Source organism: Macrobrachium nipponense, chromosome 35 (assembly GCF_015104395.2).
Source record: "Macrobrachium nipponense isolate FS-2020 chromosome 35, ASM1510439v2, whole genome shotgun sequence".
Classification (NCBI taxonomy): Eukaryota; Metazoa; Arthropoda; class Malacostraca; order Decapoda; family Palaemonidae; genus Macrobrachium; species Macrobrachium nipponense.
In genome coordinates this window covers 33,854,533-33,881,839 of record NC_061096.1, presented here as the reverse complement: position 1 = coordinate 33,881,839, position 27,307 = coordinate 33,854,533, and the positions used below count along the sequence as shown (strand labels likewise).

The 27,307-nt window shown below is 43.0% G+C and overlaps 1 protein-coding gene across 3 annotated transcripts; it reads left to right on the top strand.

The window, feature by feature from the left end:
• The first annotated feature begins 546 nt into the window (after positions 1-546).
• Positions 547-27,307, top strand: LOC135208573 (zinc finger protein 91-like). Of its 3 annotated transcripts, none has more exons than XR_010313191.1 (3): positions 547-702; positions 10,476-10,613; positions 20,966-27,307. XR_010313191.1 is itself a non-coding variant. In XM_064240905.1 (3 exons), the coding sequence occupies exon 3, from the start codon at positions 15,695-15,697 to the stop codon at positions 19,424-19,426; it is 3,732 nt and encodes a 1,243-aa protein (XP_064096975.1). In that variant the 5' UTR covers positions 547-702; positions 10,476-10,613; positions 15,352-15,694; the 3' UTR covers positions 19,427-20,939. The 3 variants fall into 3 exon arrangements, 2 of the variants coding, with proteins under 2 accessions (XP_064096975.1, XP_064096976.1); XM_064240905.1 differs by lacking the exon at positions 20,966-27,307 and adding an exon at positions 15,352-20,939; XM_064240906.1 differs by lacking the exons at positions 10,476-10,613; positions 20,966-27,307 and adding an exon at positions 15,352-20,939 and having other exon boundaries at positions 556-702.

Here is a 27,307-nt window from a genome sequence, read left to right as displayed (position 1 = left end):
AACTATTGTCCCTTTCTCGTAGTTCTTCCTTATCTCAAGTAATACTGATCCTCAAGTCCATTTCCTCATGTAACATTAGAGCCTTTCCTTCGACGTAGCCTAGTAACCTACTGTATTCCTGATTCTTCTACCTGAACTATGTTTTCAAATAGATTTTCATACTTTCTGTAAATCTTGAAATGGAAACAACCAAATTATTTTCCTTCCGCTGTTACCACTTTGCACACTTCTACGGAGTTAATACCTTGTACTCTACTTTATTGAACACCATCTTGTTGCTTCTTCATATTCTTGACTCTCAAAATTGTATTTGTGCTACACAGTAATTCGATCAGTTTTTAAATCCTTTCGCTAAGCGACGGGGCTTCTTCAGATCGTTTGCATTTCATCTTATGAATTTCTGCCTTCACTTGTGTTCGTCGATTATGTTCAATGACTTTCTATTGTATTTTGATTAAATAATAAGTGGATTTCAATTATATTATTTGTCATGACAAATTCCAGGGTATTTTTACGGCTATCCCCCTCATTGACAACTTTGACGAGCAGTTTCCCTAAAATTCCCTCCTAAGTCAGAAAGAAGAAGCATAAGTCAAGAGGAAGAGGACGAAGATTTGTTTACCAAAGTCTTGTTTGACATGAAACAAAGTGACTCTTCATGTGCCTATGTTGTGACGTAATTGCGCTATTTGTTATGACTAGGTATGTTAATGTTTAATTGAAATGTCATAGGACGAGTGACTACCTAGTCTAAATTTATCTTCCCCAAGTCAGAACAATGTAGGCCTACCCCCTGTCCATCACCGTTTGCTTAAAAGCCTATGGAATCAGTGTGTGATTACCAATAAGCTAACATAAGCTTGAATTAATCAGGGCGGAAAGATTAAATAATGAATAACTGCAATTAGCAATTGAACACCCCTTAAATACCTATCCCTGACTTACCTATAGCCTACTTCCCAGCGATGTTGACAATTTAGGACTTGACAAGGAAAGGGGCTGTCCACCCTCAACCTACTACTAGTAAGCTTATGTATCATAGGCAAAAGTTGGTTAAACTTTTATAACCAACATTGATTTCTCACCAATTCTGAGTCCATTAGCACCATTGGTTGAAATATGGTTATTTAGGTAGGTACTAGCTACTAGGTATAGTTAGTGGCAGAGCACCTAGGTAGTAGCTATCCTATGTAGCCTAACCTATTAAAGGAATCCTATTCAATGCTTAGGTACTATATAAATTTTAGGGTTCAGCTCCAGCTCCATGGGTGTGCATGTTGAAACATGATGGTAGCCTACCTACCTAAATAGGATCTTTGGGTAAAACTTTACAAAACCTAGTTAATCGGTCTGATTCCTGCCAGTCGTTGACTGGGACAGGTTCCTCCTACATGAATAGACCTAGGTAACCATTCCTATAATGCCAGATCCTTACCTACCTAACCCAACTTAGGGTGACATTCCCTTACCTGGGCGGGGGAGGGCACAAACTGAACAGTTGAATTAGATTTTACAATGCTTCTCTTATTATAGTTATTAAGGAGACTTAACCAAAGAACAAAAACAAAAAAACTCCAATATTATTGAGAACTGGTATTACAGTAAAATAATACTGCTGGTATTAGGTTTTTTCCTATGAGGAGACAAAACCTGTGTCTTTTGTGTGGATATCCTTTGACAATGGCTGTTTTGGTTGTTTAGTTAATGGCAGCAGGTAGGTGAGTGGTTGGGCGCTTTCTGCTTAATTTATTTGTAATCCATTTACTTTGTTTCGACCACCATTGGGTCTACACATTTTTGCTATTATGGCGCTCAGATTGCAGAATTTATCTGCATTTTGAAGTTTTGCGTTAGTGTTGTATAATATAATTTGCAGTAAAACTGTAGACCATTACCTCACCCCTCTGGTTCTGTAACTACCTGTTTACCGGCAAAATTTATACCGTGTTTAGTACCAACCCTTCAGGAATGAACACAAAAACATAACGACAGTAAATATTTGGTCATTAACTGGTAGGAATGAGGCCGTAGCAGTGTTTTCAGTTTTACCTAATTTGTATGCTGGTGATTGTTTAGGATTTCAGGGATTTAGAAACAAGAATTGTAAGTTTCATTACTTTTACTTGTTTTTGTGGTTGTTCAGCAACCTTTTTTCTTACAACAATATGTTTTAAAGTTGTCAGGTTTTCAGCATCATAACTATTATACCATGGTTCATACTGAATATATATTAATTCCTCTTTGCAGCAAGATTTGGGTTTGTTCATAAGGGAAACTATTATTATTGAAAATCCATACTTTCATATATTGATACTTGGTACTTTTCAGAGGAGTGCCTAAGTTTTGTCTTGTCATCCTGTTCTCTCCTTCCTTTTGAGCGTTCTCTTCTTTAGAAGAGATGCCGGTCTTTGACCTCATGTCATTAGAACCAGAGATCAAGGAGAAGTAATAGGTTAATTGCAAGCTTCATGACCAACCCTCTGCCTGACTTCCAAAGAAGGTTCAGTTTGGCTTCTTCCCTGAAGATGCCTTGGAACCATGCAAGACCATTCCACACCCGGAGACCATCCATTGTGGGCTTAGGTACCTATTTGTGCATATTTTATGAGATATAGGCAGAGGCAGTTGGTGGAAGTCTGGAGATGGAATGATGTATGTTACACACACACTCATCTTTCTGCAGGCACCAACTTTTGCATGGTTTTCCTATCAGTCTTTCAAAGGGCTCCTCTGTCCAAACTCTCAATATTTCTAACTGTTCTACACTGTCTTTAGTGCATATGGGAGTATCTGCACTCCTTGTCCATGATAGTGGTGCGCATATACATTCCTGACTGTTCTGTTCTGTTCTTTCATACTACTTCAGTATGGCACAGCTGTACATAGTGAAACATGAAACTCATACTGTACTTTCCTTTTTGATGGTAGATTAAGATGTCATTGTACCAGCACGGACCCTTGCTTGAAATAAGGTGCAACAAACTTACATGAATGTATAAGATAGGTGTTGTTTGATGGTACTATACTAGCCAATGCATGCAATTTGAAGTAAGTGTTTATAAGAGAGCTAAGTTTTACCATGCCAAAGAGGAATTTTTTGCTCTATAGTTTTGTTCATGAAACTTACTTGGCAGATATAATATAGCTGTATTCTCCGAAGTCCGACAGAATTTCAAAAACTCGCGGCACACGCAGTGGGCGCCGGCCAGGTGGTATACCATTCCCGCCGCTGGATGCGGATATCAGGAACCATTCCCATTTTCTATTTTCATATTTTTTCTGTTGCCGGTCGGTAAAGGGCAAAAAAAAAACACCCTGTTTAAACAGACCTCCGCCCAGGAGGTTTTTGGATTTAACTCGTTATAAGTATCTGGATTGACTTTTGGTTTTGACTCTGGATTGTTGGGGATTGGCATACGCGATAGTGGGACTGTTTTGGATTTTGGATTTTGGATTGGCTTTTGTATGAACGTGATGTCGGGATCAAGTTCAGTGAGCTTCAGAGTGTGTGTGAGAAGTGATTGCAACGGTGAGGCTACGAAAGCATCGGTAGACCCCCACACAGTATGTATGGGGTGTAGGGGCCATGTTTGTTTGCTAGTTGATCGTTGCATTGAATGCAAAAGTTTGACTGAGGATGAATGGAAGGTGTATGAATCCTATCGGCGTAAGCTAGAACGCGATAGGATCAGGAGGTCTCCTCTAAAAGCGGTTCTACGAAAGGTAAGGGAAGTAACATTTCGCCTATATTAACACCAGTAGAATTTGCTTCAAACCTAAATCCTGTGTTGTTTGCCTGAGGGCCCTAGTTCTGTGTCTGGAGAAGGTAATGCCCTTTTCTCTGATTCTAGAGTCATTGCGCACTCTAGAGTCCAAAGTGTTGGCCCTTGAAAACGGCTCGACTAAAGTGTGTGATCGTGCCCCTAGTGTTGTGGGGAGGGGGCGTCAGATCGGCCCCATAATGCCTCTAGGTCTAGACCTCTGTCGGACTCCCAGACCTCAGGGAGTGGGCATGTCGAAAGCCGCAAGAGGGTTACGGGGGGCTCCCCACCGATCTGGCGTCCCTTCGGCAGGACCTGTTGCTACTTCCCAGGCTGCCAAGGAGCGTGCTCAGGCTCGCATCCTAAAGGACTGTTTTTCGTCCTCCGAGGCGCCCTCCCCGCGCAAGGGGTGGAGCTCTCGAGTGACTCACGTCCGTTGAAAAGGACTTTTCCTAGGGAGGACGCTTTACGTCCCCTCTCTCCGCTCTCTTGTTTGCGTCGTCGCCTGCGTCGTATGACGCGTGTTTCCTCCACAGAAGAGAGGTAGGACGTCGTCCGATGGGACGACGCTGAGAAGCGCTTCTCTCCGCGCCTCGGAGAGGCAGGTTGCTGTTCCTGTGAGAAGGAAGGAGGCGTCCCCCCCGCCCCTCGTCTTTTCTCGCAGGCGCAGCCCTTCACCTCCTCTCGGTTCTTCCACCTACGAAGAGTATTCTTGCGTCGCTTCAAGACCAATTGTCGACCTTAATGGCTCGGAAGACTCGCCCAGCAGCAGTTGAGCCTAAGCGAAGGAAGGACCGCTAGACCCTGCCTGTCAAAGAGGACGAGGCAGTCTCCTTCTCTGTCTCCTCGTTCGTCGCTGTCTCCGCCCGCGCGTCAGGACGCCTCCTTGAGGGTACGCTCGACAGGACGCCTTGGAGGACGCGTTTGAAGACGCTCGGCAGGACGCTTTGGAAGGACGCTACGCTCGTTTCGTTGGCGGTTTGTTTGACGCTTTGCTGTGGAGAAGGCTTTTGAGAGCGCTCAGAAGGACGCTTTGAAAGCGAAAAGCTGGACGCTTGAGCGTCAAGCGGGTTTACAAGGGGGGGAACGGTCTTCCTCGAGGGGAGGAGGGGGGAACTTTTAGGGAGTTTCCTTCTCTTGACGCGCAGCGAGGTCAGGAAGCTCTTCGTGGTTCGAGCTCTAAAGATCGACAGAAGGTCGGTCGCTTTGAAGAGGCGGATGTTAGTCTTCCTCGGAAGCCTTTGTTGAAGGCTAGACCCGCTGGGCGGGGGCACGCCCATCTCCAGAGGTTCTATCTCCTTTGCCTCTTCGGGAGGAAGGGGAGAACATAGTAGTAGCGGCTGACTCGGTGGAGGAAGAACAGCCGTCAGTTTCGTCGGTTTCCGACTACAAGGTGCTGGTACGACTTTTACGTTCCTTGTTTGGGGAGAAGTTCCAGCCTGCAGCTCCTAAGTCTCCGCCCTCTCAGTTTTCCTCTTCGAAGTCGGGCAAGGTTTCGGAAGTGGTGGAGATGAGACTTCCTTATCCACTAAGAGAGCATTCAAGAAATTGCAGGACTGGATGGAATGTCGGAAGGATCAGGGCAAGTCGACTTTCGCCCTTCCTCCTTCAAGGCTGAGTGGGAGAGGCGGCATTTGGTATGAGACCAAATCGGAAGTAGGAATTAAGATCCCGTCCTCTTCCCAAGGGGACTTTGCTAGTCTGGTAGACGCCCAGAAGAGATCCCTTTTGTCGTCCGCGAAGATTTCTTGGACACCAACGGAGATAGACCATCACATGAAAGGTCTGTTAAAGACTCTGGAAGTCTTTAACTTCCTAGACTGGTGCCTAGGAGCCCTGGATCTTCAATCTAGGAGTCCTGATTCTTTGAGTCTGGGGGAGCTGTCCAATGTGTTGTCATGCATGGACAAGGCCGTCAGGGATGGTTCGGAAGAGTTAGTGTCTCATTTCGGCACTGCTTTCCTCAAGAAGAGCGCTATTATGCAATTTTCACAGCGAAGTCTGTTTCTGCATCGCAGAAAGCAGAGCTTCTCTTTGCACCTCTTTCGAGCCATCTCTTCCCCCAGGCTATGGTAAGGGACCTGGCAGTGAGCCTACAAGAGAAGGCTACCCAGGATCTCTTGGCCCAGTCTTCTAGACTCCTGCAGTCCCTATCACGTCGTCGTCGGGACGACCTCCTAGGAAGGTTAAACCCTTTCGGAGCGCTCCTCCCTCGAGAGCTGCTCCTCGGAGGGAGAGGACTTGCAAGGAGAAGAGGTTTTCGGCTTCAAACCTAAACCTCTAAATGAAAAGAAAAGTCCTTCAGATGCCTGTCGGAGCCAGGCTAAAGTTCTTTGCGGGGGCGTGGAGAGAGGAGAGATACAGATGCGTGGTCCCTCAAGATAGTAGAACAGGGTACAAGATCCCCTTTGTAGACCCTCCTCCTCTTTCAACGACTCCCAGAGATCTTTCCCACCCGTCGTATCAAGGGTGAGAAAACAGCAGGTTCTTTTTTAGATCTTTTGGAACAAATGATCTCGAAAAGAGCGGTGGAGCAGGTCCTAGACCTGGGGTCACCAGGATACTACAACAGGACTTTTCCTGGTACCAAAGCAGTCGTCGGGGTGGCGTCCAGTCTTGGACGTAAGCAGCCTGAATCTTTCGTAGAAAAGAAAAAATTCAAGATGGAAACACCTCAGTCGGTTCTAGGAGCCTTAAGACCGGGCGACTGGATGGTGTCCTTGGACCTACAGGACGCATACTTTCACGTGCCTATCCACCCTCTTTCAAGGAAGTTTCTGAGGTTTATGCTAAGGGACAAAGTTTGGCAATTCCGAGCCCTTTGTTTCGGTTTGAAGCACGGCTCCGATGGTATTTACCATGCTCATGAAGAACGTAGCGAGATGGTTACATTCTGCAGGAATAAGAGTGTCCCTGTATCTCGACGATTGGCTTATCAGAGCATCGTCAGAAGAAAGGTGTCTGAAGGACCTTCACTTCACGTTGGCCTTGGCGAAGTCCTGGGACTTCTAGTCAACCTCGAAAAGTCGCATCTGACCCCAACACAGTCCATCGTGTATCTGGGGATTCAGTGGCTTTTCGAGCGTTTCCGTCCCAGGAACGACAGCTGCAAGGCTTAGAGAAAGTCTCGGCATTCCTGGGGAAGGAAGCTTGCTCGGCGAGGGAATGGATGAGTCTGCTGGGAACCATTTCCTCGCTGGAAAAGTTTGTTTCCCTGGGAAGACTACACCTCAGACCTCTCCAGTTTTTCTTAGCAGACGAATGGAGAGTCAGAGAGGATCTGGATGCGACCCTTTTCATCACTGGGGGGGGGGGGAATCGGTTGAAGAAAAGAACCATCTAAGATGGTGGTTAGATCCTCGGAAGTTTCGAGAGGGGTTGTCCCTAAAGCTTCTTGAGCCGCCCAGAACCTAGTGTTGTTTTCCGACGCTTAGGTGTCGGGATGGGGAGCAACACTGGGAGGTGGGGAGGAAGTGTCAGGCACCTGGAAGGGGGAACAGGTGTCCTGGCACATCAATGTAAAGGAACTAGCGGCGGTTTTTTCTGGCGCTACAGTTCTTCCAACAAAAGGTTGCAGAGAAAGTAGTCCAAGTCAACTCGGACAACACCACAGCCCTGGCGTACCTAAAGAAGCAGGGAGGTACACACTCCCGTCCTCTGTTTTATTTGCGAGGGAGATTCTGCTGTGGGCAGATGCGAGACGGATAAGGATCCTGACGAGATTTATCGCGGGAGTCCAGAACGTCAGAGCAGACCTTCCTCAGCCGAACAAGATCAGATCCTGCCGACGGAATGGACGTTGCCCAGGACGTCTGTCGAGAGCTCTGGAGACTGTGGGGGTGTCCGTTAGTCGACCTCTTTGCGACGTCGAGAACAAAGAGGTTGCCTCTTTATTGCTCTCCTGTGCTGGATCCGGGAGCAGTCCCGCGATAGACGCACTGCTCTGGGACTGGACGAACCTGGACTTATATGCCTTCCCGCCATTCAAGATCATGGGGAAGTAGTAAGGAAGTTCGCGGCATCGGAGGGGACGAGGTTGACCCTGATCGCCCCGATGTGCCCGCGAAAGAATGGTTCACAGAGGTAATGTCATTCATCATAGACTTTCCAAGGACATTGCCCTGGAGGAAAGATCTACTCAGACAGCCCCACTTCGCAAGATATCACCGAAACCTCTCCGCTCTGGGTCTGACTGCGTTCAGACTATCGAAAAGCTGGCCAGAGCGAGAGGTTTTTCTAAAGCAGCTGCAAAGGCGATCGCCAATGCTAGGAGACCGTCCTCGAGAGCTGTTTACCAGTCGAAGTGGGCTTCCTTCAGGGCATGGTGTAGAAAGGAGGGAATTTCCTCTTCCTCTACCTCTGTGAGCCAGATAGCCGATTTCCTGCTATTTTTAAGAAATGTGCAGAAACTGGCGTCCCGACCATCAAGGGATATAAGAGCATGCTGTCGGCAGTCTTCCGACACAGAGGACTAGACCTGTCTGATAACAGGGATCTTCAACGATCTCCTGAGATCATTTGAGACATCCAGATACCTCAGGCGAGGCCTCCTTCTTGGAACCTGGATTTAGTCCTTAGACTGTTAATGTCGAGTCCTTTCGAACCTTTACATGAAGCGTCTCTTAGGAACTTGACTAAGAAGGCTCTTTTCCTAACTGCTCTGGCGACGGCGAAGAGAGTTAGCGAAATTCAGGCCATTTGTAAGAGAGTGGGCTTCAAGGGGGACAATGCTGTCTGCTCTTTGAGTCCCACTTTCTTAGCAAAGAATGAAACCCGTCGAACCCTTGGCCAAGGAGCTTTGAAATCAAGGGTATGACAAGCCTTGTGGGCCAAGAACATGAGAGAGTCCTGTGCCCTGTCAGGGCCTCTAAAGTTTTATGTCCACAAGACTAAAGAAGTACGAGGTCCCTCAGATAATCTCTGGTGTTCGGTTAAACGACCCGATATACCGTTATCCAAGAACGCTTTGGCGTTCTTTCTGAGGGACGTCATTAAAGAGGCTCATTCGTCTTCCACACAGATCGATTTGAGCCTCTTGCGAGTGAAAGCTCACCGAGGTCAGAGCTGTTGCAAACCTCGCTTGCCTTCCAAAGGAACATGTCCGATCAAGGACATCCTTGACGCCACTTTTGGAGGAGCAATTCAGTATTCGCCTCACACTACTTGAGAGATGTGAGAACGATATACGAGGACTGTTGTTCTCTTGGGCCATACGTTTCTGCAGACACAGTCTTGGGGGCTGAAGGTAGCTCTCTCCCTATCCCTTAGTTAGGTTTAGGTTAGGTTTTAGTTGATGTGTTTTTTGTGGTGAGGCTTTGGTGAAGACCTCCCATCTTTTAGCTTAGTGTTCAGGGGGTCTTTGTTAGTTGGTCAGGTGGTGGTCAGTTGCTTCGTTGCCCTCATTTGTATGGCTCTATGCTCTTGTCACATTGAGGTCACGTCCCCGTTGACAGAGCATTCAGAGCGCACCAGCACTACAGGTCTCCACCTGGCTGGCAACTCTGATTAAGCACAAGCAGGCTGTAGTGACAGTAATCACAGAGTCTACTTTGCTAACAGGTGAGGAACCAAGGTGTATATCATCTACTTAATTTAAGTTTCCTACAAATCCTATTCTGTCTCTTCCCACCATCCGAAGGTGGGATTCAGCTATATATATATCTGCCAAGTAAGTTTCATGAACAAAATGTTATTGTTATAATACAATTAAGTTTGTTCATACTTACCTGGCAGATATATAATTAAGTGCCCACCCACCTCCCCTCAGGAGACAGTGGCACTGATAAAATATGAATAGAAAATGGGAATGGTTCCTGATATCCGCCTCCCAGCGGCGGGAATGGGTACTACCACCTGGCCGCCCACTGCGTGTGCCGCGAGTTTTGAAATTCTGTCGGACTTCGGAGAATACAGCTATATATATATCTGCCAGGTAAGTATGAACAAACTTAATTGTAGTTATAACAATAACAATTTTTAATTTTTATCATCATTTAGACCTGCCTAAAAGGCCAGTTTTATACATTTAGTAGGTCATTTGCTGCCCTAACATGGACTACTAGAATGAAAATGTGTAATGGTAGTTGCTCAGCATCCCAAAGTGGGTATGTTATTTGAGTTGAAATATTTCATAAGAAACTGACTCCAGTTTTAGAGTGAAATGATTTTAAAATAGCGCCTCAGTGGCGTGATCGGTATGGTCTTGGCCTGCCACCTCGGTGGCCGCGAGTTCGATTCTCAGACATTCCATTGAGGTGTGAGAGATGTTTATTTCTGGTGATGGAAGTTCACTCTCGATGTGGTTCGGAAGTCACGCAAGGCCGTTGGTCCCATTGCTGAATAACCACTGGTTCCATGCAACGTAAAAACAGTATACAAACAAACAAACTATATGATTTTAGAAACATGTATCATCAGCTGTAAAGCATTTGGGAAGAGTGAATAGCTGCAGCAAGAATTCTGCCTTCAGTAAATTGTATTGTCTTTATTGAATACTTTACCAACATTGATTTCAGTTGGAAAGTGTCATGAACACCCAGTGGATTGTGTTGTAGAGCTGGAATTTATGTTCAATTTTCTTTGTCAACAAGAAGGTAATTAAGATTCTCATAAAATGTAAATGGTATATTTATTTATTTATTTTTGTACTGTACTTCAGACACATCATTCTATGAGGATAAAGTAATTTAAAATAGCATTTTCAATTCTTTTCAGATGAAGGCTTTTTTTCTTTTGAAGATGGGCCATTGTATCATTCTCTGCATTTCTTCTTGGTCTTCATGCATCAGTAATGATGGAGAATAAATCATATGTATTGCTGAACAATGCTGTGTTGGTGATGTAAATAACAATGTAGGTACTGAAATTATGTTGAACTTTTCATTTTACTTCAATATCAGATTTGAAATTTTCAAATAAATTTAGGCCTGTATTGAAAACAGAAATGGTCCAGCTAAAAAATTATTGTAGTGGATTTAGTATACAGTAATAAAATGCTAATATGTACACAGATGCAAATCATGGTCTTACAAATGTCATAGTTTTTCAGACAGTGGTTGTAATAGAAACCAATGTAAGTGATATGTATAATAATTGGTGCTTAAAAGAAAAATCTCAAAACATTACAACTTTGTTGATGGTTTGGAAAGCATTAGGTTTCTCAATGTTTCTGTGGTAGTGGGCCACAGCCCTTTCCCATATTGTACAGCTTAGAGGTTTCTGCCTTGGTTGAGGTTTCTTTGCTTTTGAGTCGACCATGTGGTAGGTTAGAGGGCCCTCAAACCAAGGGAAAATAGGTTCTTCAGTTTCAATTCTAAATATCTCTTTACTTTTTTGAATTTTTCAATTCTTGGGGTGTCCATGTGAAGAGACCTGAGGTTTAGAAGTCATTCTTGCATAGGCCATAACAGGGCAATCAATGTTACAGAGGTGTGTCTTGAATTCCTCACTTTGTTAAGTGTAGTGGCTGCCCTTGGTTGGAAGAAATTAAAGAAGCATAGGCACACTTCACCCACATCTTTCTTGTTGTTTTCCTTCTCATCCACTTACTGGTGGAAGCATGGGAAGAATTCTTTACAGGCAGCCCTCAGCAATAAGGCTTAGAAATCTCTCCCAGAGCATCTTAACCATTTGTGGTATCACCTGACTATGGGTATATATAGTGGAAATGGATCAGTTCATGAGCTGGCTAGTGAATGATTCTGCTCATTTCCAGTTGCCTTTTTTATTTTCTTAGGTGAAGAGAGCCAACCATTACCCTTTCTATGTCTGTGAATCTCCTGAGGTGCAAAATGAATAATCTGTACTTTCCTGTACCATCAGCCACCCTAGTTCCTCAGTCAACATGGTATGTCCTGGGACATGCTTTGACTAGTCCTTGGGATGTTATGAATAAGACTGCACTCCTGTTGGTCCAGTACTACCACACTGCATGCTCTTGCTCACTACTGATATAACATTTTGAATTTCGGGGGAGTTCCAAGACTGGCAAAGAATGTATTTGTGAAGCAATTGTTCATATCTGTGAAATACAAATATAGTTATGCACAATATGTTCTGTAAAATCGGATATAATGGGACTGAACTTTGTCTGGGCATTTACTGTACAGTAGTCATTTTAGGCTATTCTGCTAATATAAGACACCTTTAGTTACTAATGACCCCTAAAGGCTTAGAGGCCTTGCTTGGTCTGAGGCAGGATGCTAGAGCTTCGTTTAAGCTTCCTGGTTCTGGGCATGCTCAATCAATTTTGCAGCACATTAATGCATTAGTCTCGGGTTGGGATGGCTCTCTACACTCTGATAGGTCATCTAAGCTTCTTCCCGCCTCCTCTCGTGTGGCATAGGAAATACTATTCTACTAATGTAGTTCAACTGATGCCTTGTCTCTTTCATTCAAACGTGATCCGTCTAAAACCTGGCTTGACCCTGGATCAGGTAAGGGCTGAGGGCCCCTCGTTGACCTCTCCATAGTAGAGACCTCTCAAGAGGCCTCTACTATGGAGTCTACTGCTTCTGTCTTCCAGACATGTCATGGCTGGACTTATGGTCTACTTGTCTTGTCACTCTGATGGAGGTTCCATTAGCTCGCCCTCCTTTTTCAGGTTGCTGCAGTCTGGTGCTAAGGCCATCTCTTACCTGGGCCATCTCAGTGCTAATTTGTGGTGCCAACCTTCTCTTGGTTAGGAGCAACACAGCCTTGTCGAAGGTGCAGGGTTGGTGGGTTCTGAGTCCTTGTCATCTCTTCCAGATTCCAGTTCACCCTTCATCCAGGAAATTCCTTTGCTTCAGCCTTGGAGAGCAAGTCTTCCAGTTCAAGGTCCTTTGCTTCAGTTTGACTAAAGCCCCTTAAGTGTTCGCAAGAGTCTTTGTCTTAGTTTCAACATGGGGTCATGCTCGAGGGATTTGCCTGTTGAGATACCACGACGACTGGCTGGTCTTGGCAAGTTCCAGAGAGAAGCTGGTTTGGGACAGGGATCGTCTTCTCCAGTTTTGTTGGAGCCTAGGCATTGTGGTAAACCTGGAAAAGTCCAGTCAGCTTCTCAGCCAGAGGATTCTTTATCTGGACCAGAGGTTGCAGATGTTCAGGTCTGTAGCTCACTCCTTCCTGTCACAGGCTGAACAGCCAGCTCACCAGTGGCAGGTTCTTCTTGGGATCAGTAAAATCCATTATTTTTAATTATTCCTCTTTATTTGCTGAAAAATAATGTCAGATGCTAAAGTCCCTAATAAATAAGGTATACATACCAGAATCTTTTCCAAGTAAACTACCTTTTTACCAAGTTTTAAGGACTGATTCCAGCTCATGCTTAGGAATATTCTTACATGAAAGACTCTGGAATGTATACCTAGCAAAAATAAAGATAACTGACAACATTAGTCATATTTGTATTGGTGGTTGTTCAGAATACCAGGCTTGCTTGAAAAACAATTGCTAATAACGTTTTATTAAATAGTTTTTTTTGCGTTTGTGGTTATTTAATGTTAGGGATACTTTAACAGCAAATGAATTTAGCTTCATGTAATATTTGTTTTCTTTTAACAAAATTCTCTTAAGTCTCTTGGTTTACAGAATACATATACTACTTCATCTAATTCTTCATCACAGACAGCATTAGAGGAACTTTATTAGTTATGATAAATATCAAATACTTTCTTTTGTAGGTGTAGATTGTTTGCTACATTCCAGAGGAGTGCCTGGGTTGGGTTCTGTCCTGCTCTCTCATTCCTGTTAGCTCTTCAGACTGCTGAAGAAAGGCTGAGAGTTTCCCCAAGTCTTCTCAGGGTTATCCTTTGGGATTTCACTTAAGTATTTCCATCTTCTGTAGAAGTGGCAATGGGCTTTGACTCCTTCTGTGGGACTAAAGCTCCATGAAAAGCTATAGGTGTCTCCATAGTTATGACCAACCTCCAGCTTGACTTCTCTGGGAGGTCTAGTTCAGTGTCCTCCCTGACCATTCTCTGAGACTGTGACCACCCATCAATAGGTGATGTTTCCCTTAGTCCTTGGAGATGGCAGTTGTAAAGGAGGATGATGGTAGAGAGCTAAAAACTGTAAAGATTGTTGCCTGCTTCCTTGTACTCATCTTAACCACAGATTCATACCTGGTGGTTCTCTTGTTCTTCCCAAGGACTCTTATCTCCTAATTCTGCCCTTTGCACATGGTGTTTGGAGAGTAAGGGAAACTCTGAACTCCTTGTCCAATTGCCAGGACTATGATTGTGAAGCACATGTACAGTTTCTTCCACACAGGTTTGTGCCCACTTTACGAAAAGAGAAGTCTGTTGTACAAAAACTCCCCATGAAGTCTTGACCTCATTCAAGATCTTTTCCCCAAGGGTTGTGGCTTAGTCAAACCCTTGGTTGCTGTCTTCCAGGTCTTCACTGTTGCAGCATTAGATTCTTTTTCCCTGGCCTGTCAATTTTCTGCATCTGGCCCAACCTGTCATTAAGTCAGTGAGGATCTCAGGGGTCATCTGCTAAGATTCTCCAGATTTTTGCTGCAGAAGGAGCACTGGTCTTGCTCCTTTCAGGAACCAAGTACAGGGAGAAGTAGTTGGTCCCCCCAACTAGAAGTTGTGGTCCTCTGCTCTACAGGATTTCCTTCAAGGAAGATTTACTGGTAACATGCATTGTTCATAATGTCACAATGTCTGTTACAAGGATCAGCATCATGCTTGGTGTCAGTCATTTAGCTGATTGATTACCAGCACTTTTGTCCTAGAAATACCTCTGGTTTTACAGGAGGGACAGGCTTGACTCAGTCCCATGCTTCCAGCTTGCACTCGCTCATGACCAGCCCCTGGTACATAGTATTGATGAAATGGTCTTGAATACTTTTGGAATGAGAGGTTTGAGTGGATGCCTATGTTGCACTCACAACAGTCGACCCTTAATCAACAGCTCATGGACCTTGGGCTAGTATCATGCAGCTTAAGGCACATTGTTGGGGTTATAAGATGCTGCTGCCACTATGGAATTCTCTTGGGTTAATTGGGGTCACATCACTATTACTGTCCTGGAGCTCAGCACTTTAGATGCTTGTCTGAACCTCAGGCATCACTATGACAAACTGTGTAGGAAGTTAACAGAAGTCATAACTCCACTTACTTGCATCTGGGGCCAAGACAGTAACTTTTTGGGTAAGTCTGCAATTTCCAGTTGGTTTACAGAGACAATCTTCCACCTAAGGAGTGAGTCTCTTGCATAAAAATAAAAGGCAATGGTTTGTGTTTCTGTAGGTACAAATAAATTTTTAAGTGATTTTTTTTTTTAATCCTGGGTATACAAGCCAACCAGAGTATTTTATTATATTACCCCCACTGCAAAGACCCAACTTTGAACCTGCTGCCAAAAGAAGAATGCTTAGTGACCAACTCGCAAGTGACCCATTCCAACTTGTGCTGAGGAATTGTTCCTTGGTAAAAGGCTCTGGTTTGTATACCTAGGAAAAATACTAATTGCACAAAAAACATAAATTTTAATAAGAGCATTTTCAAGTAGCAATATTGCTGCAGACATGTTGGTGAGGTAAACAACTTTGTTATTTTTCAGGAAGGTGAGGTAAACAACCTCCTTTCTTATTTTTCAGGAAAATAAGAAGTCGTAAGAGGTTGCGTAGTCAAGGACCCCAGACACTGTAAGCTGAAGAAATGTCAAGGCTTTATGTGCAACCAAGGATAAAATTTGTTTTCACTAATGCTGTCAAGTAATTCATATATATTTTTTGGCCTACTTTGATATAATTTCACACATAGGAGATGGCTGAATTTGAGTTATAGACTTGTAAAATTTTATATTTAATTTGAGATACCTATTTGGTTGCAATCATTTATAAATGGTATCCATAAGTGATGCATTTATTTGATGGGCAGATGCTTGCTTATGTCCAGTATTAAAATATTGATCAAGTGCATTTATAAAAATTTTAAGAAATGTCAAAGTGCAGCAAAATGTCCCATATTTGCCCAAAGTGTGGGAAAACATATGCTTTAAATAGTAGTTTGAAAACTCATTTACTAAGTCATGATGATAGCGAAGCATTTAAGTGCTCTGATTGTCATATGGTTTTCTCATCTGAAGTAGAATTGGATAAGCATATGTTAGCACACACAAGTGAAATTATATTTATTACTACCCCTGTTGACCATATTAAAGATGAAGTTTTATCACAATTAGATGACGAAGAGAAAATTGAGGCAATTGCTAAAACTTATGTTCAGATGAGATCTGTAACATATGAAAATGAGGTAAGTCCTCCTAAAGAACAATCACATGATTGTAGTGTATGTGGCCAGCAGTTTGCATTAAAGTTTAATCTTCAGAATCATATGAAAATACATGCAAAGAAGAACTATATATGTGATGAATGTGGCAAAAATTTCAGATCTTTCATTAATCTAAAAAAACATAAGCTTACTCATTCAGATTTAAAACCTCTAAGATGTGAGAAGTGCAGCAAAGTTTTTACATCAGAGAAGAAGTTTAAAGTGCACTTGCAAGTCCACTCTGTTGAGAAAACTGGTAAATGTAAAAGTCTTATGAAAGAGGAGAAAGTTAGTGAATGCCCAAAAAGTCCTATTGAAGAGGAAAAAAATGACACTGAATGCAAGTTTGCTGCAATTTCAATACCAAGCGCAAGTGAAAAAGTGAACGAGTGTCATGTATGTAACAAGCAATTCTCGCACAAGAAGACCTTGAGAGAACATTTAAAATTACACTCTGATGACATACCATATCCTTGTGAGCATTGTGGGAAAGCATTTTCCAATAAACGATCCCTTAGAGAACATAATATGATTCACACAGGAGATAGACCCTTTAAATGTGACATTTGTGATAAAAGCTTCACACGACAGACTTATTTGAGTCTTCATGTTTTGGGACATTCACAGAAATACAACTATGAATGTGAAAAATGTGGTAAAAAGTATCGCTTTAAAAGTTCTTTGGCAAGACATATGGATGCTCATGAAGGTGTGAAAAAATTTGTATGCCATAAATGTGGATTTAAATTTACTCACAAAAACTCACTTGTTAAGCATTTAAGAGTTCATGCAGGTGACAGGAGATACCCTTGTCATATCTGTAACAAAAGGTTTTACACCAAGTCTGTCCTTGACAGACATGTACTCATTCATCAGGATGAAAAACCTTATCAGTGTGAAAAATGTAAGAGGAGGTTTGTCCAAAAAGTTCACTTGACTACCCACATGGTTGTGCATACAAATGAAAAGCCTTTTGGCTGTAATTTATGCATGAAAAGATTTCGACAGAAGGGTACTTTGGCCACACACATGAGAGAACATACTGGTGACAAGAGGTATGCATGTTCCATATGTGAAGAAAAATTTGTCAGGAATGTCCAGCTTAAACTACACGTCCTTTTCCATCATAAAGATGAAAAACCACACTGCTGTGAAGTTTGTCAGAAGCGATTTATTTTAAAGGGAACTCTTAAAGCACACATGGCTACTCATACTGGAGAAAAGCCTTATCATTGTACAGTGTGTAATAAGAGGTTTGCCCTGAAAAGTGGTCTTCGATCACATTTTAGGGTACATACTTGTGTGAAACCTAAATCCTTCTTTTGTCCTGAATGTGGTAAAAGATTCATGGATAAAACAAGACTTAATGACCACATGCAGATTCCATCTCCAAATGAAACCTTTAGTTGTGATAGTTGCTCACAGACATTCTCAAGGAATGAGTGTCTTTTAGAGCACACCAAGATTCATGGTCAAAAGCAGGGCCCTCCATATTCCTGTCCTATATGCTATAAAGAAATTAAGCATCGTAGTGCGTATTATACGCACATGCTTGTACATTCAGATGAAAAGAAGTATGCATGCTCATTATGTGGAAAACGTTTTAAATTGCCAATGACATTGAAAGTTCACTTGCTCACTCATTCTGGTGAAAAGAATTACAAATGTGAGATATGTGAGCGTGCTTTTACACAAGGAAGTCACTTGAAGAGACATATGGACATTCATACAGGTGCTAAACCATACAAGTGTCCTGTTTGTGGTCGGAAATTTGCACAGAAAGGAAACATGAAAGCCCATATAAAAACACATAGTGATATACCAAATGATAAAGACAGTTTACCTCTTGAACATGTGGAATTTTTCCAAGAGCAACCTGAAACTGATATTCCTTATGATCAGATGCAGTTTGTACCTAACACAATCATTAATGAAGAAGCTTCAGAACCAGCTCCATTAGCGACAGACCCATATGGTATCACGGGAGAGGGTATTTATTTGGTTCCAAATGCAAGTGATGATCCAGATGAAAATATAACATGGATAGAATCAAGTGGTGTAGAAATATCTAGTGAGAATCAGCTGGAAAGTCTCCATACTGTTCTTCACATAAACGAGGTTCCAGAAGAGACCATTCAGGTGACCACAGAGCCAGAAGAGAGCATTCAAGCTTTGGCTGATGATAACCAACTAGATTTATCAATGGTAACTCTTGTGGAGGAAAAAAATCAGATTTTTAAGTGCACTGCATGCAACAAGACATACACTCATAAAAATAGTTACAATCGTCACATGGAAACACACACAAGAGAGAACCCTTACGTTTGTAGTATATGTGGCAAATCATATGCTCTTCATGTGAGTTACAAAAAGCACCTTAAAACTCATGGTGTCAGTGAAGATCAACCTTTCTCATGTGCATTATGTGGTGAAACTTTCAGGTTACCTGCAGGTTTGAAAAGGCATATGACACAGACACACAAACAACCAAAGAATAACTCAATTTATTTTAAAGATCCAGAATACTTTCGTTGCCATGTTTGTGGGGAAAAATTCAAAACTCACAGAAAACTGGAGAATCATATTCCAATACACTCAATACAGCCCACACACACATGCCATGTGTGTAATAAAGAATTTGCTCTTGAAAGTAGTCTCAAGACACATTTACTTTCTCATTCCAAGCATAAGCCCAAAAGATGTGAAGTGTGTTTTAAGACCTTTGCATTAAAAACTTCACTAAAAGAGCACATGAAGAGTCATTCAGGAGAAAGGCCATATCAGTGTGAAGAATGTGGTAAGGATTTTGCCAGGCTAGGTGTTTACAAAACGCATATAAAGAGGCATATGGGTGAAAAGCCACATCAGTGTCACATTTGTGATAAGAGATTTCTGACAAAAACTTCTTTAGGTAAACACTTTATGACTCATACAGGTGAGAAACCGTATGCTTGCCGGGTTTGTGGTAAGAGCTTTGCTCAAAATATTCATTTAAAAGTGCATATGATAACTCATACAGGTGAGAAAAACTATCACTGCGGTGTGTGTAGCAAGGCATTTTCAGTGAATGCCACCCTTCAGAGACACATGATGACTCATGCTACAACGAAGCCCTATCATTGTGAAGTTTGTGGAAAGGGATTTATTGAAAGTAGAGGTTACAATAAGCATGTTTCTTTAAGGAAATGTAAACCTTTCATACCCTTAATACCATCAGGTGACCAAGATTCCATGCAATTGGACAATAAAACTACTTTGTCAGGTAAATCATCTCAAAAAACAGACTTGAAAGATTTTGAACCAACAGCTCATTCAACAGATAAAGTTATCAACAGCATAAAAATTGAAGAAAACTTAGATGAAGGAATTGATAAAAATGTGATACTATGGTTACGGTGAGTCCTCCATCCACTTCCAAATATGCTTAGTGTTTTATTGTCTTTATCCTTACATGAAATTGTGATATTTTGTACAAAGATTGATAATGAAAGACATTTTTAAAGATTGGTATATGTAAAAAAGATTTTCATTATACCTTTCCTTGTTTAGCATTAAGAATAGTTGGTGTTGGAAAGAGAAGAGGAGCAACTGCCTAAATCTGATTTTAGGGTAGTTTTAAAGTGGAGAACAAAAAAAAAAAAAAAAATGCAAATGCAGTTAAAGGAACAGACTAGCTCTTATTCTACGCTATGCTTTACTACATTTAAACTGTAAATCAATTTAAAAAAATCAAGGACTGTTCATTTGCCATAAGTTTGTCAGTGTCTAGGAAAAGTACATAGCCTAGGCTGTTTTTGAAGGTTTCATGACCAAAGCTTTTAATCGTATGTAGTATTTGTAATAATTAAAACTAGGATGGTATCCAACACTGAAACACTGGTATGTTCATTTCAGGGGAATGCACTAGCTCTAATAAATTTATTACTATTGTTTTGCAAAACATGGGGTTTGAATATTACAATCAAATATCATGCAGAAGTTGTACATGTAATTTCATGGTAACACTTTTCATTGTCTAGCTTAAACAAAAATTCCTCCCTTACTCAATTTAACTCTTTCTGGATTGACTTTTGGTCGTAATGTTATTTTAAATAAAAAAAATTACTTGCTAAAAAACCACTTCAGTTTAAGTCAGGAAGCTGAAGTACTTGTCAGTTAATAAAAGTAAGAATGTGTTACATAACATAGCACAGTGATTAGTATTATATAAACTGATATAATAACAAAGAGGATAAACTAAGCAAAAGTGAAAAACTGCATTCCCAACAAAAAAAATTACAGTGGTACCTTGGTTCACAAGCTTATCCATTCCTGGAGACACGGTTTTTGACGAGGAAAAGGCTAATTGGAGGGGTTGCTGTGGTAGTGTTTAACACTCGCCCCAGTTCTATACCGACACCTTTTATTTAGGTGAGCGAGTCAGAGACTTCTGACATGTCCAATTTAGCAGTTCTCTGGTATCATAGCAATATTTTACTAGAAATAGTGCTAAAGGGGACACATTTCACTGGGCGACACGGCTTCCTCGCCCAGAAATAGATTTTTCCTACGTCAAAATCCCTTTTTTGTCACCCATGCAGTTTTTCCAGTAAGTCACCCATGCAGTTTTTCCAGTAAGATACATAAAATGGCCGTTCCACACCCCCAGAAAATTGGGTAATGAAACTTTCATATTATAACAATAATTAGCTAAAATTGCACTTCTTAAGCACCACACCCCATAACTGTTTGTTGTGTATTCAAATCAGCAAGTTTTTCCACCTTGTTATTTTCAATCACTGTTTCCTAAGTACTCACTTTTCACAACATCAGCTGCATTGATGGCATTGGACACATGTAAACTGCTTCATTCTTCACCATGATCTTTTTTCAACCTGTCTATTTTTTGGATTTCTTTTTGATTTAGTGAAGTCACCCATTTTTCATCTTATTTTATAGGGGTAAAACAAAAACAAACAAGCAGTTCGTGGAATTTCCAGCACACTTGTGAAGCAAGCAAGATCTGTTGTAAAAATTTAGCTGTTTGGGAAATGTTTTGTCTCCTTTGTTTACAGTAGGTAAATGCATTTTTCTCTCCAAATTTTTGTTCAAGAACTTATTTTTTTGTGATGTAAAACATCTGTGAATCAGGGTTTGATTTTATATGAGAACATAGAAGATTTGGTTTTTAATAATTATCTAAAGTTAATGGACAAAAGTATTAGAACAAAAAGACATTTGGCCATACACAGTATTCACCCAAATCACACTGCTAAAAATATTTCAACACTAGATTTACTGAAAGTAAAATACATCTGTGAACCTTTTTGTGCATATGGTGAAGGGACCACTTGACTAGGTGGAAATTTGGAACACAAAAATGAATAACTGTGGCTCAAAAACTTTATGCCCAAATGTAAAATGTTCATAGTGTTACCTCAATATTGTTCATAAGCGAACAAACCTTTGGTCTTAACAGTAGGATAATTTCTAGCGCCTAGCTGGATCTGGTTAAAAAACAGATGAAAGCATGGAATCTTGTGATATCTGGCAATGCATGCGTAGATTAGGTGAAGGATGGTCGAAGACAATCACCTATGATCGCGCATTAATCTTTCTTTTGACCGCCTGGGCGAGAGTTGTGTTAACCTTTCTTGGCCTTTTTCCGGTTCATTGCCCGTTTCACTTCTGTTTAGTGTGTGTGTGTGTTTGGCTGGTATTATAGCTTTTTCTGCTCCTCGGCATCAGCGTATGTGCCCCCGGAGTTCCAGGTTTTCCGTGTTCTTGTTTTCTGGCATCGGCAGCGACCGACCTCATATCACGTGCAGTAGGTATTGTTCTAATTTTTGTACTATTACGAATCCTTATATGGAATGCCGGGCATGGCCTAAAGAGCAGTGGAGGATGTTTTATGGCAAGAGAGAACATCGGAGGGTTTCGACTCTTCCTATTTGGGAAGGTTAGGCGCCTCTAACCAATGTTTCGTCTCCTGCAGTAGTCAACCCTCATAGTAGCGTTGTCCCTGCATCTCCTTCCTTTTCTTCCTTTTCCTCCATTGATTCATCGATCGAAGTATCGGGAGGCCACCAGGCTAATGTTTGTAATGTAGCCCCTTCCTCCTCAGGAGTTTATTTGATTCCCGAGAGGGGTGAGGCTTTTTCATCAATCTCTTCTCTTCCAGAGTTGGAGCCGTCCAAAATGACGGCGATTTGGAAGACGCTCGGGGTAGGGGGTCCCCCGTCCTTGGTGGGGTTGCCAGTGCATTTTGTGGAGGCTCGCACCCCCCCTCCATGGTCTGGCCAGGCTATCCCCCCTCCTCCTGGCCTCGTCTTCGTGGGTAGCAGCAGTCGGCCATCTTGTATGGCTCCACCAGTGTCTGCTGCCGCTTCGAGCCGGAGTGACGCTGTGACGTCAGCCCCGTTGACAACGTCACGGGATTCGTCTTTGTGTATTCCTCCGCCAGTGGTGTCTCTTTCCCCCTCGCACCAAGGGGAAGCCGTCCACTTGTGACGTCACTCCCATCGATGACGTCTCTCCCAGTCGTCTCCTCTGATCTGCAGTGAAGTTATCACTGCCGCCCAGTTCGCTACGTCTCCCTTGCTTGTCATTGGAGCCTTCTCTGGCACATCAGTCCGAGGTCATATGCCAGGCAGTGCTTCAGAGGTTGGACTCTGTATTGAATGTGAAGTTGGCTGTCTTATCGGTTGGGAGGACTGGTAGGAAACGTGTTGCTTTGTCCCCGCCTCCTGAGAAGAGTGCGCATAAGAAACCAGTGCAGTCTTCTTCTCCCTCTTCCCCTTCTATTCCCCGTCGGCATATCAAGCGTTGGAAGGCTAAGAACTTTGCCCTTCCTTCGCCTTCAAGGGAGGAACAATGCAGACGTGTTCCCGAGTGTGCTGTTGTTTCGGGCAGTGTTAGTGGTGTGCGATCTGCAGGAGATGCTTCGTCCTCTGCTTCGAATCTCGGGCGTGTTAGCCCCCCAACCCCCCATCCATGCACATCGCGAGCGTGTTGCAACCTCCCCTGCCCGTGCTCGTGATGTTAGTGCTCCTTCTTCTCCAAGGCCTGTTCGTCGCCGTAAGGATTTCAAGGTGCCTGTCAAGAGGTTGAAGGTAGTGAGTGGGGAGTTAGTGCAGCAGTAGTGTTTGCCTGCCTCTCTCACTGGTCCTTCCAAGAGTTCGACTCTAAGGGATTCTCCTTCGATCTCGAGTGTTCGAGCCTTGGTGGGAGCTACTCAGGACCCCAAATCCTCTCTTCAGCTTCCTCTGTCAGGGCACGTTCAGTCGGTCTTGCAGAAGGTTAATGCCTCTGTTTTGGACCGGGACGGTTCGCTTCTCTCTAGGGGCTCCACCAAACTACTACCCCCGCCTCTCACAAGACATAGGAAGTACTATGAGTTTGACTCTAAGGGATTCTCCTTCGATCTCGAGTGTTCGAGCCTTGGTGGGAGCTACTCAGGACCCCAAATCATCTCTTCAGCTTCCTCTGTCAGGGCACGTTCAGTCGGTCTTGCAGAAGGTTAATGCCTCTGTTTTGGACCGGGACGGTTCGCTTCTCTCTAGGGGCTCCACTAAACTACTACCCCCGCCTCTCACAAGACATAGGAAGTACTATGCTACGAGCTCTGCATTTTTGTTGTTACGCCATCTTTACCCAGATGTTATTCGCCTGAAGCCGGGATTGACTTTGGAACAGGTGAGGTCAGTGGCTCCATCCTTGTCTCCGCAAGATGCTTAAGCACTGGAATCTACGGCGGCCTCCATGTTGCAGACGTTTTCTTGGCTGGACCTCTGGTCTGTGGTTATTGCCAAGATAGCTTCCGACAGGTTCCCAGAAGGGTTGGTGAGTGCTTCCTCGCTTGCCAGTCTGTTGCAGTCTGGGGACAAGGCGTTTTCATATTTGGCTCGCCTCGGTGCTAATTTATGGGCTAATCTTCTTCTGATTAGAAGGGACACGGCTTCGTCTAGGATGGAGAGATCATTTGACACTGAGTCCTTGCTGGCATTGAGGAACGGAGATCTGTTGGAGTCCCAGTTTTTGTTTCCTCGGACAAAACTCAAGAATGTGATAGACTGGCGCCGGGCTGACACCAAAGACAGACTGGTGCACCAGGCCGTGTCTAAGTCGGAGTCTTGTCCTTGGAGTCGTCCGGCTCCTCCTCTTCCCCCGGTCCAGCAGCAGTCAAGGAGATCGTTGCCTGATAGGCCGTCAAGAGGACCTCGAGTTCGGCAGGGCCTTCCCGTTCGACACAGCCTAAGTCAGAAGATCATCGCCCCTTTCGGTCTCGTTCCTTTAACCCGAGAAGGGGCCCAAGGGGCAGAGGTAAAGGGGGCCATCGGTAGGTTAGGCGTCTCTCCCTCTTCCTCAGAGATGAGAAATGTTTGTCCATCTCTACCATTAGAGGCTACAGGGCGGCCCTGAGTTTGGTGTTACGCCTTAAGGGTATCGACATCTCCTCTTCCTGGGAACTTTCCCTGCTAGTTAAGGGGTTTGAGCAGTCGAGTTCTGAAGAACTCAAGCCTCCGACGTGGGATGTTTCCTTGGTTCTTAAGAGCTTCACTAAGAGTCCATATGAGCCCTTGCGTCACTCATCTGACAGGAACCTGACGCTCAAGACAGTTTTCCTTCTGGCTTTGGCATCTTCTAAGAGGGTAGGAGAGCTCCACGGTCTGAGCTATGAGGTGAAGCACACCAGTGGTTGGGGGTCGATGTCCTTCGAATTTGTCCCGGAATTCGTGGCCAAGACCCAAAATCCCTCTGTGCATGATGAAAGGTTCACTTCGTTTTCCATTCCATCGCTGACTGACTTTGTGGGCGGTGATGCTCAAGAGCTTTTGTTGTGCCCTGTCCGGGCCTTGCGTTGCTATCTTAAAAGGACTCGGCACCTTAGACCAGGCTGCCACAGACTTTATGTTAGCACAGGCCGTACAAAGAAAGAGGTGTCTAAGAATACTATCTCTTTTTGGATACGGGAAGCCATCAGACAGGCATACTTATCTCTTGATGACTCTACCACCACGTCTGTGCAAGTTAGAGCGTGTGACCTTAGAGGTATTGGTTCCTCTATGGCTTTCAAAAAGAACTTGGCTGTACTTAGTCCTGAGCGCTGGTGCTTGGTTGCGCCAGTCCAGGTTCATCTCCTATCTGAAGGATGTTGCCCACAGATCTCAGGACACGTTTTCCCTGGGTCCTGTGGTGGCTGCCCAACAGGTTGTGTAATTCATGGTTGCCCATAACAGGGCACCTTTGTATCTTACCTAAGATGATTGTGTGGATGAGAGAATGAGTGAGTTGGCTGGTCTTCTTTCTCTTGTACCTTTCCTTCTTCCTTTGGGCGGTTTAAGGAATAGACACATCATTCGCTGGACTGGTTTGATACAGGTGAGTAAGGTAGTCATACTGATAGTGTGGTCGTGCAATATACAAATATCTTACCCGTTATTTCGTAGCATATGCTCCACTCCTTGGCAAGAAGGGGTTGGGAGTAATACAAACCCTAGTGTCTTGGTTTGTTATTGGACAGTCAAAGTTTCTCTTTGGTTCCCTATACAATGGTTATCCCATATATCACTGTACGTCACTCAGGTTCCGAGTCATTAGATATCAATTTATCTAGCTTCTCAACGGGCTTCAGTCTCTCTCCAAAAACCATTCCTTTTGAGAGCTGGACTGGTGGGTAGGCCCCCAGCTGGTCTAGGGTGTCTTATACCTCCCTCCAAGTATGAGTCTATCCTATTGTTAAGACCGAAGGTTTGTTCGCGTATGAACAAATGAAAAATTTTCTAAGACAATTTGTAATTTTCATAGCTACAAACCTGAGGTCTTAACATTATACTGCCCGCCTCTAGCCGCCCCTCTGTGTCTTACAACATCCTGAGTTGGGAAAGACTGAAGCACAATCATAGGTGAATGGTCTTCAACCATTCTTCACCCGATCTATGCATGCATTGCCAGATATCACAAGATTCCTTGCTTTCATCTGTTTTTTAACTGGATCCAGCTGGGCGCTAGAAATTATCCTATTGTTAAGACGTCAGGTTTTTAGCTATGAAAAATACAAATTGTCTTAGAAAATTTGTCATTTCAACCTCAACTGGTACATAAATACCTCAATATTCAACCTCAACTTGTACATAAAAGATGTCTTAGTGCTGACTGGATCCAGCTGGGCGCTAGAAATTATCCTATTGTTAAGACCTCAGGTTTTTAGCTATGAAAAATACAAATTGTCTTAGAAAATTTGTCATTTCAACCTCAACTGGTACATAAATACCTCAATATTCAACCTCAACTGGTACATAAAAGATGTCTTAGTGCTGACTTGTTCAAGTACTGAACTGCTTTTTTGTCAGGAATAATGTAAATTGTATTACTATCTGTTCCAGACCCCCAAAAATACAAGATACAAACATTTTAACAAGGATAATTTAACTTGAAGTATTAATGCTTATGCAGAAATAATATAAAAATTTAAATGCAACATAGAATAGGTAAAATAATTTGCTCATACTTAGGAGAGTCCTTGAAATATGGGGAGAAGGTGAAGAAGAGATGATGTTTGGAAGAACTAGAGACGTTCTTCCTTCCCCCCTCCTCTAAAGACATTTCTTGAGCGGCCATCTTTTGCTGCTCCATCTGAAGGTCCTGTAATTCTTCCATGGTAAGCTCTACTTGGTGCTCCTCGACATCATGATCACCACCCGCCATGCCCACGGACTTGCCCAGAGACATTATCTTCCACAGCAGGCTCAACCTCAAAGCATTCAAAGTCCCTTTTTGCTACAGTACCTGACCAATATTTTTGCTGGGCAGAATTCATGTCCCTGTAAAAGACTTACCCCTGAGGCTTTGTCTATGAGGATTATTATACATTGGAGGATGCTGAAGTGATTATTTTCAGAGGGTCAATTTTGTATCAGCAGTCACTTCAAAGCAATTCTAGAATGAGGGTTTGGAGTGGTCTTAATATTAGATAAGACCTACTGGTCCTTGGGGTGGCTGAGAGAAGCTGTGTTAGGGGACAAGAACTTCACAGTTATGGAATTAAACTCAGCCTACAAGCCAGGGGGGATGAGCATGAGCATTTTCCAACATACTGGCTTCAGAGACAATTGTAATTATCTCCTTAAGGTATTTCTTGACACTAAAACAAACCATTTCAATAACCCCTTCTATTAAAAAAAATTGGCAAGTTACCCAGGCAGTATTATTAGCCTTTCACACAATTAACTTTTCATGACTATTTTTCTTGAAAATCCTCAGGTTCTTGAGTGGTAAAGAAGCAGACTAGAGACTTAAATC

What these genes read in the sequence shown, in the direction of transcription:
- LOC135208573 (XM_064240905.1), top strand. Translation starts at nt 15,695, where the DNA reads ATGTCAAAGTGCAGCAAAATGTCCCATATTTGCCCAAAGTGTGGGAAA.